The sequence below is a fragment of the Populus nigra genome, chromosome 14, assembly GCF_951802175.1.
Source record: "Populus nigra chromosome 14, ddPopNigr1.1, whole genome shotgun sequence".
NCBI classification, from domain to species: domain Eukaryota; kingdom Viridiplantae; phylum Streptophyta; class Magnoliopsida; order Malpighiales; family Salicaceae; genus Populus; species Populus nigra.
The window spans coordinates 6,606,565-6,625,261 of NC_084865.1; the positions used below are offsets into that span (position 1 = coordinate 6,606,565).

At 34.5% G+C, this 18,697-nt stretch overlaps 1 protein-coding gene across 5 annotated transcripts; it reads right to left on the bottom strand.

Annotated features, from left to right (window-relative positions):
• Nucleotides 1-279: 279 nt before the first annotated feature.
• Nucleotides 280-18,190, bottom strand: LOC133673088 (uncharacterized). 5 transcript variants are annotated; one of them, XM_062093721.1, is made up of 25 exons: nucleotides 17,817-18,189; nucleotides 16,750-17,354; nucleotides 16,499-16,623; nucleotides 16,308-16,402; nucleotides 15,997-16,218; nucleotides 15,395-15,485; nucleotides 14,864-14,915; nucleotides 12,017-12,082; nucleotides 9,409-9,566; nucleotides 9,116-9,186; nucleotides 8,828-9,022; nucleotides 8,631-8,669; nucleotides 8,389-8,496; nucleotides 7,613-7,702; nucleotides 7,389-7,464; nucleotides 6,973-7,069; nucleotides 6,826-6,895; nucleotides 6,556-6,735; nucleotides 6,355-6,477; nucleotides 5,673-5,756; nucleotides 4,580-4,764; nucleotides 4,250-4,388; nucleotides 4,104-4,160; nucleotides 938-1,009; nucleotides 280-808 (listed from the first exon to the last, which is right to left on the bottom strand). In XM_062093721.1, exons 2-25 carry the CDS (start codon nucleotides 17,319-17,321, stop codon nucleotides 701-703), a joined length of 3,075 nt encoding a protein of 1,024 aa, XP_061949705.1. In that variant the 5' UTR covers nucleotides 17,322-17,354; nucleotides 17,817-18,189; the 3' UTR covers nucleotides 280-700. The 5 variants fall into 5 exon arrangements, with proteins under 5 accessions (XP_061949705.1, XP_061949707.1, XP_061949708.1 ...); XM_062093723.1 differs by having other exon boundaries at nucleotides 6,556-6,732; nucleotides 17,817-18,188; XM_062093724.1 differs by lacking the exon at nucleotides 12,017-12,082 and having other exon boundaries at nucleotides 17,817-18,188.
• Nucleotides 18,191-18,697: the final 507 nt, after the last annotated feature.

Sequence of the window (18,697 nt, forward strand, 5' to 3'; positions counted from 1 at the left end):
ACCCAAAAAAAGGAAAAAAAAAATAAAGGAAAAAAGAAAACAAATAAAAGGCATGAAAATAGGGGGGGGGGGAATATAAAAGAGATGGTGAGGTGCTTTGCAGTGAAGCATCATCACAAATCCCAGTTATTGTAGTAGTTTTGTTGATGTTAATGTTTAATTGGGGAGAAGAGTGGCATTATGATCAGGACAACAGTGATCTTTACTTCAACAAGCATGATTGCATGAATGCTAATAGCCCTAATGGTATTTTATTGTAGAATTACGATTAACAAGCAGTAACAGAAGATTAAAATCATTGATCTAAAGAACTTCCACGGCCTTGTACATGCCACATCCCAATGCCTTGGTAAGACGAACTACAAAAAAAAATAGATTTGGCATAACCAGCTACTTTGTACTCTATTATTGAGAATTACTGGATATAAATGTAGAATTCATGTAATGTCAAAACTTCTGGGGTAATATACATGGCAGAAAAGTAGCCCGTAAATAAGGGCCAGAATCCTACAAGAAGCCTATGTGACATTGCATTATATCATCCGAGGCTGCCTCCCTTGCCCAGCGTTCACCAAAAAAGTGCAGAAGCTCTACTTCGAGGATTAGCTGCTACTAGGAAAGGGTCTTTTCATTTCTTTTCTTCACCCTTTTTCACCCCAAGAATAATTGAAGTACGAAACCTGATTAGATAGAGGAAGTGTCAGAAACCGAAAGGTGATTTTTTTCTGTTTCCACCTTCTCCATATTGTTCATTCCACTTCCTCAGCTCATTCATACTTGCTGCGTCAAAGGAAACTGAGGGCCCCACCTATACAACAAGTAATAGATATCAATCTACCACAGATTTCATAATATCAATGTGGAGAGTGCATGATTTTGCAACCCATCTTAACCCTGTATCAAACTGCTAAGAACAGTCAATTAACTAAATTGTTACCTTTGCTTTTGACTGAATGAAATCTTCCAAATTAAGTGGTCTTAATGCCGGAGTTGCACCATTTTTGCCACCCTGTAGAAAAAGTGACCAGGTGGAAAAAAGAGCAGAGTCAAATACTTGGCCACAAATCAGATGTAAAATGACTTCAGGCAACACATGGTAGGAAGAATTAGAAGTCTGCAGCTGGAGGAGGGTTGGTTCAACCGGCAAACAAGGGTATTTCTGAGGTGCTTCCCTAGGGCATTTGGGGCGAGGTCTAAAGTTCAGGAATCAGGATACCGTCTGCTGTGTAACCTAACTAAAAGGCAGTAATGATTTTCTGCTCTTTTACAATTTTCACACAATATACAATAGACAATGGACACTTGATAAACTAACTATATTAGAAAGAACAGTTTTTTTTTTTTTCATGCTATGCCACAACCTATTGCATACCAGCATTAAATTGCTTTCTTATATTTTGCGCAAGTCATTAATTGTTGATGAAGGTACCTTGCAGATCATATGTTCACAAAAACGTGGGGCAATGAGAAATGTGGCAGAAACATCTAACCTGTTTTGCTTGCAAAGACATATAAATATTCACTGTTTGGATGCTAACCAAACAGGTGCCCTAGTTTCAAATTGAAAATAACATGACCAAATGCAAGAGGTATACATGCAAGGAAAGATGACTATCATCGAAATTAAGATCAAAACTAGCACTTCACTTCACACACTGCCAATGACACGGCGTATAGCGTGGTTAAACGTTAGGGTTCTCAAACCCTAAAATTACAGACCTAAACTGTAGAGAAATTTCGAGAAATTCTCTAGTGTTTTATTAAAAATCTTAATCTTCTTCTCAAAATAAACCACACATCCATTCATATTAATTTTAAAAAAAAATTATGGGAAAGAATTCCTAATTAAAACTAAAATCATTTATAGAAAAGGATTCCTAATTAACACTTACCTGGTTAAAAGAATCCATCTAGCATTGGGATTCCTAAATGGTAAATCACTAATTAACTTAAAGTCCTAATCTAAATAGAAAAAAGAATCTAAATACAACAAGAAAAATAAAAACAATCTTGCATAGTAACTTCCGAGCCTTATTTAAACACCTTTTCCGATCATCATGAAATTTTAACTCAATAGAAAACAGGGCATTCAGAATCTTCTGTCAAAATTTTAGCTCGATCCAACGGTCAGATTAAAAATTATGCTTGATTTACCAAACTGTATCTCGGACTCTTATTAAACTCCTCAAAACCTAAATTTTAACCATTAATGAAATAATACAATAAACATTATTATGCCAAGAATATGAAAGAAATTTCCCCACATCAGTTCCCTCTACTTCCAAAAAACTCGCCCTCAAGTTATCTTCAAGAATTGAATTCTTCCACTCTAAGCGAACAAATATTTTGAATATAACATTGTAGCCAGCATTTTCACAAAATAGCATGTCCTTGACTGGTGAACTTCAAAATCAAATTTATATGCACATTTTAAAGGAAATTCCATATTTAATGTTCTATTTTCTACTCCAAAGTCCACTTGTAGTTTTTTCACACTTTTTGTTTTTCAAGCTTGACCTTATTATCATCTGTGACTTACAATACTTCAACCTTTAAATATAAAGAAACTTCAAGATAATCTTTGAAAATACTTTATGGAGAATTGTAAGAAATTACCATGTCCTCCATGTCTTTGTTTATAAGATTTTCATCCATGACTGAAAAATCATTGTTTGTCACTGGCTTCTCCAACTTAAGATCAAAAGACTAAAATTGTTTGTCAACAACCTCTTAGATCACGTTATCTTCAACATGATTAGATAACTTTGAGATTTTTGCTTTCACCAAACTCCTCTATGTTTTTCCTTCTTGCCTTTTGAGAAGGTTGAATATAAGGCAAATAGTAATAATCTATTTGCTTATCCACCCAATATAAAATCTCTTCATAATCATCTTGTATAAACTTCAAAATTAATGATTGTCTCAAATCTTGCCAAGATGAAATTAAATGCATACGAATAGAATTTTAAAGTCTAGAGATTCAAACCACCATTCTCTAGCACCACAAGAAAGTTTGTATACGATAAATCCTACTTTTAGTTGATAAGGAACCTTATTGAAATAAAAGCTTCCAATTCTGTCAACCACTTAATAAATCTTTTCTTTGAAAATCTCCCATTATTGAAAGGAATCTCATCAAATTCAAAAGCAGGTCTAGGATTTGGTCTGTCTCGAGGTAAGTCTCCAAGCAAGTTACTCTCCTCTTCACGATCCCTGTTTGCATTACCCATTAGCCGAGCTAACTGTTATGGTTTGCTCCAAACAATCTAGTTTTTGTTCCTGGACCCACACAGCACCACAAGGGACCTCCACTCTTGCATTGCAGAGTGGGTTGCTACTGTCTTCATCCATCAAAAAGGCCAAACTACTCTAATATCAATCGGTGCCATATAACTTGGTTAAAAGCTAGGGTTCTCAAGCTTTATGATTACATATCTAAGCTATAGAGAAATTTAAAGAATACTCTCTGGTGTTTTATTAGAAGTTTTAATAATAATCTTCTTCTCAAAATAAATTAGACACCTCTATTTATATTGGTTTTAAAATTCTTTATGGAAAAAAATTCTAAATTAAAACTCAAATCTTTTATAGAAAGGATTTCTAATTAAGACCTACCTAATTAATAGAATTCATCTAGAATTTCGATTCCTAAATAGTAAAATACTAATTAACTTAAAGTTCTAATCTAAATAGGAAAAAAAATCTAAATACATCAAAGAAAATAAAAACAATCTCGCACAGTAACTTCTGAGCCTTCTTTGAACACCTTCTTGATTTCCAATCATCATGAAATCTTAACCCAATAGAAAACGAGACCTTTAAAATCTTTTATCAAAATTTTATCTCGATCCAACATTCAGATTAATATTTATACTTGATTTATCAAACTGCATCTTGAACTTTTATTAAACTCCTTAAAACCTAAAAATATTGACCATTAATGAAATAACACAATAAACATTATCATGCCAAGAATATAGAAGAAATTTCCCCATGTCAGCCAAGCACAAGGATGCTAACAAAAACAGACATTGGGTGCCCAGGACCAGTATAAATTGAAGGAGAGCATAAATCATGGAAAAAAATATATTAAACTCAATCACCTTTTCTTCTGCTAAAAGTTCTTCGACTGGTCTATATGCTGCAGCGATACATAGGTTCTGAAAAACAAAATTTGAGACAATTAAGGCCATATATTTTCTTCCAAGAAACGCAAATTTGAAATTAGAAGCAACCAATACTGCATTACCTTCAAATCACTTCCGGAATATCCCTCAGTTGCATTTGCAAGTTTGTCAAACTGGAAGTCAGCTTCTAAATTTTCTCGATTCAGAATTATTCTGAGAATCTTCATACGATTTTCAGCGTCTGGTAGGTCCACGTGTATTCTAAACAATGATACAACACAATTATACAAGTGATATTGCTATTGCTTGAAACAGCAGCAGACACTACATATGGAAACATGGCAAGCTTCAAACAGCAGCAGACATATGGAAACATGGTAAATATGATTTCTTAAACCAAAAGATAGGCTGCAATACTAAAAATACCAAGGCATTTCCCCAAGCAAACTTGCCTCCTAGGTAACCGGCGGATTACAGCATCATCAAGATCAAATGGTCGATTTGTGGCACCAAGGATAAGGATTCTCTGGCTATCTTTTGATCGCAAACCATCCCACGCTGCCATGAACTCATTTCTCATTCTTCTTGTAGCTTCATGCTCAAAAGAGCCACCACGAGCACCAAGCAAACTGTCAACCTACACATACAAAATCCAGTTAACAGAATAGCATTCCGAATGTAAGAGGTGTTTAGGAAATGTCATAAGAAAGTAATGTTCACGCTGTTTGTTGTCAAAATGACCCCAAATGAGGTAGAAAAGGGAAAGGAAGATTATTTATCAAAACACCATTCACCTGATTATTGTACAGACACCTACAGGCAAGAAATGGTGAAACTAGAGAAAGATGAAATTTGTTTTCCCCAATTATTAAATTATGACAACATTTTCTACAAGAATTTCTCCAGATACTGAAAAGTTTCTCAATTTAAAAAAAAAAAGTTTCACAGCACAATTTGTGACACAATGATACAAACAACAAATATTTGTCACTTTGCAAGGACATTAGAGACCTACAATTTACAGAGAATATAATTCAAAATCAATTTCCACCGATATTTTAACACTTAACCCATTAATCTATCATAAATCTCAGTGACGATCATGAGACAGGCCATTGGTGCACACAAAAAAAACTGTTATAAGAACTCCATGGTCATCTTATTTGCTGAGGAAGCTTCACCAGCATCCAAATTGAAGTAGTCAGATTAAGAACTAGAAGGGAAGATAAGGATGAAGGTTTGCGAAGATAACTTTCATATTTCCCTGTATTTTGTAAACAACATTTTTATTGCATGAAAAAAGAAGTGAGATTGATCTGTTTCTGGAAGTTCTCAGTGTTCCACAATAGCTTCTTTCTATTATTCACATCCTGACTTTTACTAAGGGTAAAAATTGTATACTGAACAATATTATATCACGAGGACAACGAAATTTAACTTTACAAGTGCAAAAGTTGGTTTCTTTATGCAATGCAATAACCAGTTTATTTACTTTGTCACACACACACTCATGCACACGCGTACACTGAAAAGGGAGAAACTCACCTCATCAACAAATATAATGACAGGAGCCAGCTTGCTGGCAAAGGAGAAGAGAGCCTTTGTGAGCTTTTCAGCATCTCCAAACCACTGTCTCGGGAAACAGGAAAACATCAAGTAACATACAGAAACAAAAGACAATGACTAAACAAACTGAAAGTACTCAGCTATATCAATAATCAATGATTTAGCAGCCAGTATTTTGTATAGAAGACATGTTTCTGAAAAACTACCAACAGAAGCATATGTATACCGGTGCTAATTTTTTTCTCAAATTTAATGTAAAGAAACAAGATAACATACAAGCAGGCATTTATGTATATGATAGCCTTTGTATCACATGCAAAGCATGCGATGCTTTGTCCTTTATAACTTAAGTTGATGTTTTTAGATCAATATCAGTTTGGAAGTGTTAAAATGCCATGAATTCATATATCACACATAAGAAATGAAATACAGAGCTTTTGAGCTTTGTGCTCTTGTGTCTCTGTACTCTTTTGTCCCATGCATCCTTAATAGGTTTAGAACCCACTGGCAGGATGAATTTGTTACCTGACTCTTTCTGGAAAAAAATTGAAAATAAAAGCAGTTCTTTTATTGTGGGTAAAAGAATGTGAAACATGGCTAAATTCTTCATCTTGGAACCTGAACCTCACTTAATGGATACAACATCCATTTTTTATTGTACCTTTGAAGTAAGAGTTGAACCAGTTATGCTGATAAAGTTTGCCCCTGCCTCTGTTGCAAGCGCTTTGGCAAGAAGGGTTTTCCCAGTTCCAGGAGGTCCAAAAAGCAAAATCCCTTTGCAAGGCTGGAAAAAAGCTTTACAAAATCACACTCTGAAATAAGGCTAACAAATAATTGTTCATGTGAAGAGTAAAATCAGTACCCGCAGCAAATTTCCATGAGAGAAAAGTTCTGGTCTCCTCATTGGAAGAATGACAAGTTCATTCAAAGCCTTCTTCACTTCTTCAAGAGCACCAACGTCATTGAATTTGACACCAATTTCACCTGGAGCTACCACAGCTGAGATAAAGTTGCTCTCATACTCATCCTTGGCCAAGTTCTGCTGATATTTATATTCAATAGAGATCAGCACATAGTATGTAAAGCTTTCAACATACTCGTAGCATTGAGAAGAGAAAATGTATACACATGCCTTCAAATTCTGTGATGGCTTTTCAGATATGGTTTCTTGCTCCTTCAACCTCACAATTGCCATCTCAAGGCTTCCCATGAAAAAGAACAGATATCAGCTTCTAGGTGCCAAAAATTTGACTAACATACAACGATGGGGTAGGCAAACCTTTCTCGGGGCAAAGACAATCGATCCCCTTTTATGCATGGGAGCAGGCATGATGATAAGTAATGATTCTTAGCCCAGCCAATGACTTTTTCAGCCTCTGAGGAAAAAAGAAAGAAAAAAAGAAATTCTTAGCCCAGATCCAAATGGTGTATCAGAAAAGAAATTCTTCAACCTTCATTTGTAAAGTTGAACTTGTCAAACTAGTTAGGCTCGTAAATATTTTTGGAAAAACAACAGTAAAGTTTATCAGGTTGATATTAAACTTGAGACTTTTTTCTGGTGGAGAAAACTTTCATTTTGTATTTCTCTTCCCTAAAAATCCATAGTCAACATAAGGATATTGTGATCTTGAATACGGAACCAACAGTTCAATAATAAGCTGAAATCGGCTCAAATAAAAAGCTTCAGTTTCTTACTCCGCTTTGTTAGAATGAGGCCATCAGTATTTATATGCAATAGGTCCATGCATGACATCTCATTTTCTTCAAGAACCTGCAATAGAATTATATCAGTAAATTTCAAAGACAAATGGGTATCAAATTTCCTAGTGCAAGTTGCAATTTCAAATAGTCCACTCCATGCAACAGTTAAAACTAAAACACTGCTGTGATTGAAACGAACTTTGACAGTGACTCCCTACCTTGTGCAGTTCAATTAAATTGCTCCTTGATATCACAATTCTTCTGTCCTCTTCAACCTGTTTATTGAATGTTCTAAGAAGATCTTCCTCCTGTAAGAAGCAAGCAAAAATATAAACCAAAACATATAAAACCAAAACAAATATAAAAAAATTAAAGAGATAATGCCACATTTAAGATATAGTAGAGTACTATATATAATCAGGACAGAAGTCAGTGCAGTTTGACAAGAAGGATCTCTAGTTCCAACCCTACCATCTAAACCTGAAAGTAAGCTTCAGTCATGGTCTCACAAGACACCAAAGCCTGTAAAAGAATCCCTACCACTACATTTTCCTTAAAAGGAAAGCATATTCACTTAAGCACAGTCAGGCCAGCAAATAACATACTTTTGTTCAATTCTAGGCACTAAACGGCACACTATACATTTTTATTAAATTGTGCGAGTTAACAACTTCTTGGCTCCTAAATTAACATTTAGCTTTAGTAGAACACTGATCACTCATGCACTCTTATTGATTCTAAGCCATACATCACTCATCTTCCTAGAAAGCATGGTATCAAAGAATGCACTTTACAGGATCCCAAGAAAGAAGAGGGGCAAGGGAGGAAAGAATAAGTAAAACAAAAACATGAGAAACAAGACACTAGTACACAACAGTTATACTATACAACAAACATCTTTTCATTATTTGAAACAGATCAGAATAAATACAACAGTCATTTACCATCTTTTCATTATTTGAAACAGGTCAGATTAAATACAAAAGTCAATTACCTTTGGGGGATAGAGGCACAAAATATTGGTGAAGAGCTTAGTTATGTCATTTTCATTGGACCTCTTAGCACCTCTGAGTCCATCAGTGAGGTGCTTCAAGGAGAGAGGCTGAAAGATAAATCAGTTCTCAGTTAATTACTTAGAAACAATAACAAAGCTCAAAAGCTGCCTTGGATAAATATGATACTAATCAATAATTTTCTTTCAAATTTACAACGTTTTAAGAGTTTTGCAAGCCTTACCAGCTTTGCCAGCCGTCCAAGATTCGGGAGTAGCATTGTCTGTTGAATATGAGTTTCAGAGAGAAAAGATACTAATGAAAACAAAAAGGATGGGAGAGAATGGTATCTATAGCTTATGAAAACAATTGAAAATGGAATCAAATGCTTCCAACATGTATGTATGTGTGCATATAACTTGAAAAACTTTAGAAGCTTACAAATCTTTCTTTCTCCTTTGACCCAGTTTCAGCTTTGTTTTGCCCACATATCAAAACAACAGGACCTGATAATTTGTCAAACATTTCTTGCACCTTGCTTAAAAAATCCTTGCGGTTTGACTTGGGAACCGCCCTAGACAACCACTGAGAAGAATCTGGAAAATAGACAATAAGGGGTTGCACAGAACACAAAACCTGCAAATGAGGGAAGAACAAACATCAATTCTTAACAGCAAAATCAAGGAGAGGGACACTGGACAGGGAAAAGGAAATACCAGGCAATAATACCTCACATAAAACCTCCATCGCAATATAGCAATATTCTATCCCAGTGTCGGGATCATGCTCAATATCCTTAGCTACACAACAGCCAAAGTTAGGTTATTTACAGACACAAACACTGACAAATATATAGTTAACGGGGAAGCCAGTTTTAAATTTCAAAATTGACTTTTTAATTCAGAAATTCCAAATGTTGCTTCAACACCTCATACAATTTCCATACAGTTGATGACTGTGATCAACTTTACATCATTTCAGTTTAAATAGGTAGTTAAATCCTCACTGATGCAAGAAATTACCATCTATCCAATAAACTGGTGCTTTTGCAGGCTGCTCCATGAGCTTCTCATCCTTCTCTCCATCATCTTCTTTGTTGTCATTACCAATATCTAAAATCACAGCGACTCGATCTCCATTCACCTCATATACCTCCCCAAGTTGACCGCTTGATAAAGGCCTGAAAACATAACACTCTCTGATCAAAAGTTCTGCCTGTCAATTTTATGAATATAAAAGTTCATGCACTGTAATGCCAATTGAGTTAGTGTTCTCCCACAGCTGATGGCCAAAACTCTCTGAGCTTTGATAGTCCAAGGCAAAGTACAAGTCTGATGAGACTAAAGGTGTAATTGAGCTGTTAAAGGAAATGAGAACTTATATCTGGTTAAGGCAATTCCAAAGAAAATTTATGGCTAGAATGATTATCACCAGTTTCACTTGACATTAGTCCAAAGGGTAGCATATAAGGCTAAATCATAAAAGGTGAAGAAGATTTCATATGCTGCATCATCAAAGTTGAGAATTAAATGTTAGAAGACAAAGCCTCGGAAAAGAAAAGGACTGTTCATTTATTCACCACTCTTTCTACTCTTTCAAATTGTCAAAAGTAATATGCCTACAAATCTGAAAGGAAATGAGAGCTTATATCTTGTTAAAGCAATTCCAAAGAAAATTTATGGCTAGAATGATTATCACAGATTCACAAGTTTCACTTGACATTAATCCAAAAGGTAGCATACAAGGCTAAATCATAAAAGACGCAGAAGATTTCATATGTTGCATAATCAAAGTTGAGAATTAAATGTTTGAAGACAAAGCCTCAAAAAAGCAAAAGACTGTTCATTTATTCACCACTCTTTCTAATCTTTCAAATTGTCAAAAGTAACATGCCTACACATCTGAAAGGAAATGAGAGCTTATATCTGGTTAAGGCAATTCCAAAGAAAATTTATGGCTAGAATGATTACCACAAGTTTCACTTGACATTAGTCCAGAGGGTAGCATACAAGGCTAAATCATAAAAGATGCAGAAGATTTCATATGTTACATCGTCAAAGTTGAGAATTAAATGTTAGAAGACAACGCCTCGGAAAAGCAAAAGACTGTTCATTTATTCACCACTCTTTCTGCTCTTTCAAATTGTCAAAAGTAATATGCCTAAAAATCTGAAAGTTGCTGTGTTTGCCCAAAAATATGAACTTGGAAAAAGCAGGGCATGCAATGCTGCCAAAAGATTGTGATAGCAGCAGAACACTATGTGACCTCAAAGTTGTCTGTATGTCAAACCACACCAAATCTAGCAAGTACTACCAGAAACGCAGCATCAACTGATTATCATCTAGAATTGTGCACCAACAGTTTGCTGGTTACAACTTCATCAGAATCATCCACTCTATGAAGAATGTATTGCCAAGGACAATAGTTGTCACTTAACCTAGTAAACAAATATTGAAGAAAAGCCGTTTAGCTAATCAATTCAAAGGTGCTGATACTATACAACTTTGCATTTGTCTCTTGTCACATCTATATGCTGTAAAGTTGCTGAAAGGAAATTATCAGTTTCCTACTGATACCTTAAAGTTTCATATGAAGACAAACATATATTAATTGTTTCCTTTTTAGACAGTACATAAGGCATGCAACTGTTATCAGCATGACCAGTGATGTTTTTAAGCTTCATTCAGTTTCTATGTATTTGCTTCAATTAGTTAACTATAGCTATGCAGATCTTGGTGTCTTTATAGCTACAAGTTCTGGTTGATTTAAAAAATTTCTTGTAAAATCAATAAGCTAAATCCCTGGTGCAAAAATATTTGATATGCTTCAGAAAAAGGGAAAAAATGATTGCTACACTTAAAGTACTTTAAAAAAGTTACAGAGATAGGTCTCCATCCCAGACAATTATCCTTTAAAAGAAAATTGTCATGATTAGCAGGGTAGCTGAAGACTTTTGGAAGGATGTGGGAACTGTGCTAATTAGTTGGAGCATGTAAGTATTTTAACTGTTTGATTCAACATAGCAAATGCATCTACATTTGCTCTCTAGAATGGACCAAAGTTGGAATTGCTTGATTCAGAATATAAATGCAAAAGCACACATCAGAAGGCAGGAACCTCTAATATCTCCATCTTTGTGAACCATGTAATCCCACCCACCAAAGAAAATAATTCTGTCTGGTGCAATAATCACAAGAAAGACTGCACAAATGAAAGGAGCTGCCTTGGAACTGTATGCTGACAGAAAATGAAGCAACCAAGAGCACATTCAGCTCCAATAAAATGTCAGCGGTGCAATGGCATCTATATCAACGTTAACAATAATAATCACATTTGAAATGGACACAACACAAGAATCGTTTGAAATATGCATTGCCCTTTTCAGCTACTTCAGGATAAATTGGTTTTCTTGACTTCATCAGGGTCTTTGGTGCAAAAGTTTTAAAGGAGTATCCATACCAGACATGTAGAGAGATTGGGGAGCTTTTTTCTTCTGATTATGAAATTTTCTTGTTTTAATTTTTGTACTACAATAAACCTCTCCTAACTTTCTCCTATTGATGAACAGGAAGGAAAAGAATGTCATCTACGTAGTTTTGTTCTACACATCAGGACGAATTACCAACCCACCTGCCACGGATAGTTGTATAAGCATTTTTCAGACCATCAGATGTTGGTATCTTCCCCAATATGACCCTGTGATGTCAAAGTTTATGGGGTTGATGAGTTTATGCTAAATGTTTTTAAAAAGAATTTACCAGAACACCCTCTTATCATGATACCTGTAGTCATAATAGTTAGGCATCAAACCAATAAATAGATTGACACCATCTTATTTTCAAATATGTGCCTTTAGCAAACCCGTATAAAATACATCACATTCTTTTAAAAAGAAAAGAAAATCAAATTAAGAACCAAAAAAAATAAAAATTTTAAGGACAGGAAATTGCCCTAACCATGCATAAAAAATTCAAACTGTTAGATGCAGAAATAGCACATTGACGTGGGGAAATTTCTTCCATATACTTAGCATAATAATGTTTATTGTATTATTTCATTAATGGTTAAGATTTTTAGGTTTCGAAAAGTTTAAGAGTCTAAGACATGGTTCGGTAAGTCAAGCATAACTTTTAATCTGACAGTTGGATTAAGCTGCAATTTTGATAAAAGATTTAGAAGATTCTGAAGGCCTTATTTCTCATTGAGTTAAAATTTCATAATGATTGGACATTAGGAAGGCCTTCGAATAAAGCTCAGAAATTACTGTGCAGGATTGTCTTTATTTACCTTGTTGTACATGGATTCTTTGTCATGTTTAGATTGGAACTTTTAATTTAATTAGTAATTTACTTTTAAGAATTTTAATACTAAATGAATTCCATTAATTAGGCAAGTTTTAATTAGAAATCCTTTCCTATAAAGGATTTTAGTTTTAATTAGGAGTCCTAGTTTATTTTGAGGAGAAGATTATTATTTAGATTTTATAAAACACCAGAGAATTTTCTCTAAATTTCTCTACAGCTTAAGTATATACCTTAGGGCTTGAGAACTCAAGCTTTTATTAACGTTATACATCGTGTCAATTGGTATCAGAGTAGGTTGGTCTCTTTCATGGACAAAGATGATAGAACCCACTCCGCGATGCAGGAGTGGAGACCTTCCAAGTCATTGTGCCGGCTTAGGAGCAGAAACTACGTCCTTAGGAACAAAGGTTTGTTCGTTTGGAGCTAACCATAGCATATCTAGTTCGGCTAATGGGTAACGCAAACAAGGATAATGAAGAAGAAAGGAACTTGCCCAAAGACTTATCTCGAAATAGGCCAAACCCCAGACCTATTCCTGAATTTCATTCTATGATGAGAGGTTTTTTAAGAGAAGATTTATTAAGTGGTTGGCAGGCAGAGTTGGAAGCTTACTTTTAATTCAACAATGTTCCTTATCATCAAAAACAAACTTTAGAGAATGGTGGTTTGAATTTCTAGACTTTAAAGCTTGTATTGATATGCCTTTAATTTCATCTTGGCAAGATTTGAGACAATCATTAATTTTGGAGTTTATATAAGATGACTATGAAGAGATTTTATATTTCATAGACAAGAAAATAGATTATTATTATTTGCCTTGTGTTTAACCTTCTCAAAAGGCAAGGAGGAAACACTTGGAGGAGTTTGGTGAAAGAAAAATTTCAAAGTTAACCAATCATGTTGAAGATATCATGATCAGAGAGGGTCAATTTCAATCTTTTGACCTTAAGTTGAAGAAGTCAGTGGCAAATGATGATCTTCCAGTCATGGGGACATGGTAATTTCTGACAATTTTCTTAAAGCTAATATGGAAGATTATCTTGGTGTTCCCTTACACACAATGGTTAAAGTATTAAAGGTCATAGATGATGATGAACTCAAGTTTGAAGTTAGAGAATGTGTGGAGGAACTACAATAGTCTTCATAGGAACAGAAAATATAACACTAGATATGCATTTTTCTTTCACATGTGCACACCATAAATTAAATTTTGAAGTTCACTGGTCAAAGACATGCAACTTCATGAATAGACTAGCTACAATGTTATATTCGAAGTATGTTTTCCTTTGGAGTGGTCGAGTTCAATTTGTGACAGATAACTCGAAGGCGAGTTTTTCAAAAGTAGAGTAGACTGACGTGGGGAAGCTTCTTCCATATTCTTAGCATAATAATATTTATTGCATTAATTCATTAATGGTTAAGATTTTTAGTTTTTGAGAAGTTTAAGATTCAGTTTGGTAAATCAAGCATAACTTTTAATATGACCATTGGATTGAGCTACAATTTTTATAAAAGATTTTGAAGGCCCTGTTTCTTATTGGTTTAAAATTTCATGATGATCAGAGATCAAGAAAGCCTTCAAATAAGGCTCAAAAGTTACTATGTAGGATTGTACCTTATTCCTTATTGCATTTGGATTCTTTTTTCTATTTAGATTAGGACTTTTAATTTAATTAGTACTTTACTATTTAGGAATTCTAATGTTAGGAGAATTATATTAATTACTTAAGTTTGAATTAGAAATCATTTACTATAAAGGATTTTGATTTTAATTAGGAATCCTCGTTTATTATTATTCAGATTTTATAAAACACCAGAGAGTTTTTTTCTAAATTTCTCTATAGTTTAGGTTAGTAATCTTAGAGCTTAAGAACCATAGTTTTTACTCACTCTATACACCATGTCACATATCAATATTTCAAACAAGCAAAACCACAAAAGAACAATACACAACATGCCACTAATAAAATGTATAACAAAGCAGAGAATCAAACCCCTTAAGATCTATAACAAGTCCTTCAATAGATTATTGAATGAGTTACAAATTCCTTGTATAAATGCATTTTCAAAATATTTAATTATGTTATTGAACTCACTATTATATTAGTTGTGTAAAACAAGAAAAAGCTTGTTACATCTCTATATGCCAAAAAAAAGGGAGATGAAAAGGCACCTGTCATCAGCCTCAATGCGTATGGACGGCCCAATGTACTTCACCCGATCCCCTAGTAAAAGATGAACAAAGCAAGATAAATGGATGAACAGAGAAAACCAAAAAAAATGCCAACCTTCTTTTGAAAAAAAAATTCCAATAAAGTGAAACGACTAAAATCAATACTAACAAAAATATACTGTGAATATTGATAATTGAATTTGTTCAAATAGAAGATGAAACAATCAAAATTGAACTACCATCGCAACATAACACAATCCAAGAACAGCCATGCAAACATCTTCACCTAAAAAACATGCAACAGTTACTACTATTAGAAACATTGCCACCACAAAGCAAACTGTAATGACTGCCTTAAGCTAACAATGGACACAAAGTTTATTGGAGAATCATCTTTGCACTCACTTGTTTCAAAAACAGAAACTAGAGAAAGAATACATTAACAGTCAAGGAAAAAAACATATTACAGAGCTTAGTTCTAAAATGGCAAAAAAATAAAAGCACAGTGCAAGGCTAGCTGGAAATAGTTGCCTTTGTTAAGTGGCCTTTTGGGGATCTCAGAAGTGCCTGCGGACTCATTCTTTGAGGACTCAGAGGAACTGTCACATTCTCCAGAAACTCTCTGCCACAAAATGAATACACAATAAGAAATCCTATCATGTCCTTACTGGAAAAAATTGTTTCTATTGGCCAGAAACTAGAGAATATTTACAGCTTTTCACAGTTGTCAAGCCCACAATACAGAAAATAAAAATCCTAATTATGAAAAAATTGAAAGCAATAAATTATAATTATGAAAAGTTCAACAGCAGCCATAAATTCATAAAGATCGGCTGCAAAAAGAATCAGAAACAAATAGGCAGGCATATTAAAAAATCAAAAGCCTTTTTTTCTGACATCATCATCAGAAGTCTCTTCCCTTCAAACACTCATGTCTCGTCTGTATCAAACAACTGGAGCTGCTTTCCAAGTCACTGTGTTATTCCCAATTCCAGACCTACTGTTGCTGAGATCAAGCTAGCATCTCACAGAAAACGCATTCCTAATTCCCTCCTAACCATTCCTCCAATTTGCACCGGAAGAGAAGCAATAAAGTACCTTCTATCAGACAGCTGATACTTTAGAGAACATACCTTCTCAAATTCTTCAAGGCTACAGGGAAGAAGCTTCTTCAAGGCTGCCTCAGCATTTGCCTCCAAGTCAACTGCATCGTCATCACTACAATCTGATTTTGCCTCTGCACTGCTTGTCCATTCCTCTTCATTGACTGCATCATTATCATCCTCAACTTCTGACTCCGAGCAACTCTCCTCTCCTGCACTATCATCTGATTCAATCTCATCATCACCAAAATCCTGGTACAAGATCAAATAATGATCATCAAAACTCAGTTTGGATATCAGAAATACAGAAATATCACCGCAAAAGGATACATTAATCTTACATAAGGAGCAAGAACACTGCTATCAAGCACCAACAGGGGAACTTGTAAATCCCGTGCAAGTGCTTTAACTGTTCTTTCCCGATAAAGCTCAGTTCCTGTAGATGGCATCATCACATGGCTAATCAATTCAAAAGCTCAGTTTTTGTTTTTACACCAAAAGGACTCAATAAAACAAATGGTTAGTAATAAACCTGGAACACTCTGGAGCATAATTCTCCCACTTGAAGATGTCAGACGGGCCCCATAGGAAGTGGTGCATTTTTTATGTTTCAAATGGGAAGTAACACATTCGACCAGAGTATTTTTGGTGTGCTCACTGGCAGAGAACAGAAATCATTTATTTCCTTCCCAAACTGATTGATTTAGTGATAGCAAAATCCAATGACTTTAAGATAAAAGAAGATATTGATGAGAAATAACAGAGACGAGTCGGAGTAATTACTTGATGTAGTACGGAAAATTATCCCAAGAAACATGTAATTTCTCCCATGGAACAATTCTCCTCAAGAATTCATTTTTAAACTTTTCTCGTCTAGTCAAAAATGGAGATTCCTTCCTTTTACTTTCTATAGCAAGCTTCTCATTATGAAGCCACTCCTTTTGATCTTGTTCCCCCAATTGAGCGTGTGCATCGCAATGCTTCGCATCTTCACTAACTCTTTCTCGCTGAGTCTTCTCATTATCAAAGCTAGCCCCATCTTTCACCGGGCCATGTTTATCCTCACTTGTATTCCTTCCATTGGCTCCCGAACTACATGTGCGGAATTGAATATTCGTCCAACACATATTAGACCTTATATGTAAACCACTATCACTATTTCCAAAGGCAGTACTCCTTGATGAAATTGAATGTAATAGCTGTCTTTTAATGAAACTAACATGTGAAAAGTGGTCCCTCACTACTGTTGTACAACTCAGAGGCCGATCCTGGCAGTTTGGCCTAATGAAATGCTTTGATGGATGAAAGAAAGAATACCATCTCTGATTCCTACACTTAAATATTCCAGTATACATTGCAGCTCCTTGCTCCTACTAACTCCTACAGTGCTGCAAAAAAACGAGGAGACTTGGTTCACATTAAATCATAAACTGTACTAAAACAAGAATTTGATTATAAAATCTAAGACGAACCCATTGCCACTCCCTATATATTCAACCAAAAAAGGGGCAGGCAACAAGCCCCCAAAAAATTGTAAAGCAGCAATGTATAAACATAAATGGCAAAGAACTATCGACATACGATTAGCAATTTTGCCCTTAAAAAACTATTCCTTTAGCCATTCCAATTATTCCAGATGAACAAAGAAAATGATAAATGAACATTTAAGGTCCCAATTTTTCGCTTTCTAATATTTTGAGCAATCAAAAACACTAACAAAAAAGAACTAGAATATAAAAATATAAGATGAACCCATTACCCTTGTAAATTCAAGTAAAAAAGGCTGTCAACAAACCCTCCAAGAATTTCTAATGCAGCAGTACACGCACATGAACAAAAAGAATACTTACCAGTTGCTCCAAAAAATCTTGATAAAGATTAATAACCTTAGTGAATTAGAAACTTCAAAACCTAGTTAAAAAAGTGAAGTCACATGCCCATATTACTTGCATACAAACAAGCTCTCTCTTTCTCTTCTTTTCTTTTTCTTTCTTTCGTTGTTGACAGAGAGAGAAGTAAAAGTGGAAGCAAGAGGAAATGCGAAAGTGTTGCTGATAAAAGGGAGAGATAAGATCTGGGGTCGAGAGAGAGGGAAGGGGGGCAGACAAGGATATGGAGGTGAGAGCGTTCGTTGTGGTCGCAAGTTTTATGTTGCAGGCAACATCTGTTGATGTAGGTTTCAAGGTTTTCTTTTTTTCTCTTCTGCTTTGTTTTAGAGCTTGCTAGAACCGTGCTTTTAATTTAAAAAAAAACAAATTAGTTTTAAATTAATTTTATTTTCATATTTTTGCATTATTTGAATAAAATAAATTTAAAATATATATATATTATTTTAATATTTTTAAAAATTTTATAAAAAAAACCCTTAAAAAAACTAATTTTAACACATTCTCAAACTTTTAACTCTTAAGTACTTAGGTTGTCCTGTTTTGTACATCATGGGTCTATGTGGGCTGGCGCTTTGGCCTATATTTTAGGACCGATTTGTTTTTATTACTATTGAGTATTAGTTTGAGTCAAATGCATAGTTTTCAGATCTGGTTTTAGATTTTGGGTTTTAACCGTGTCATCTGAAATAATTTTTTTAAAATTAAAATAATATTATTTTAATAAATAATAAAATAAAAATCAACGAATTGTAACTGGATTTTTGACCGGGTCAACCGAGTCACACTAGATTTTTTCTTTTTTTATTTTTTCAGCTCGATCCGGTTCCCGAATTGACCCATTG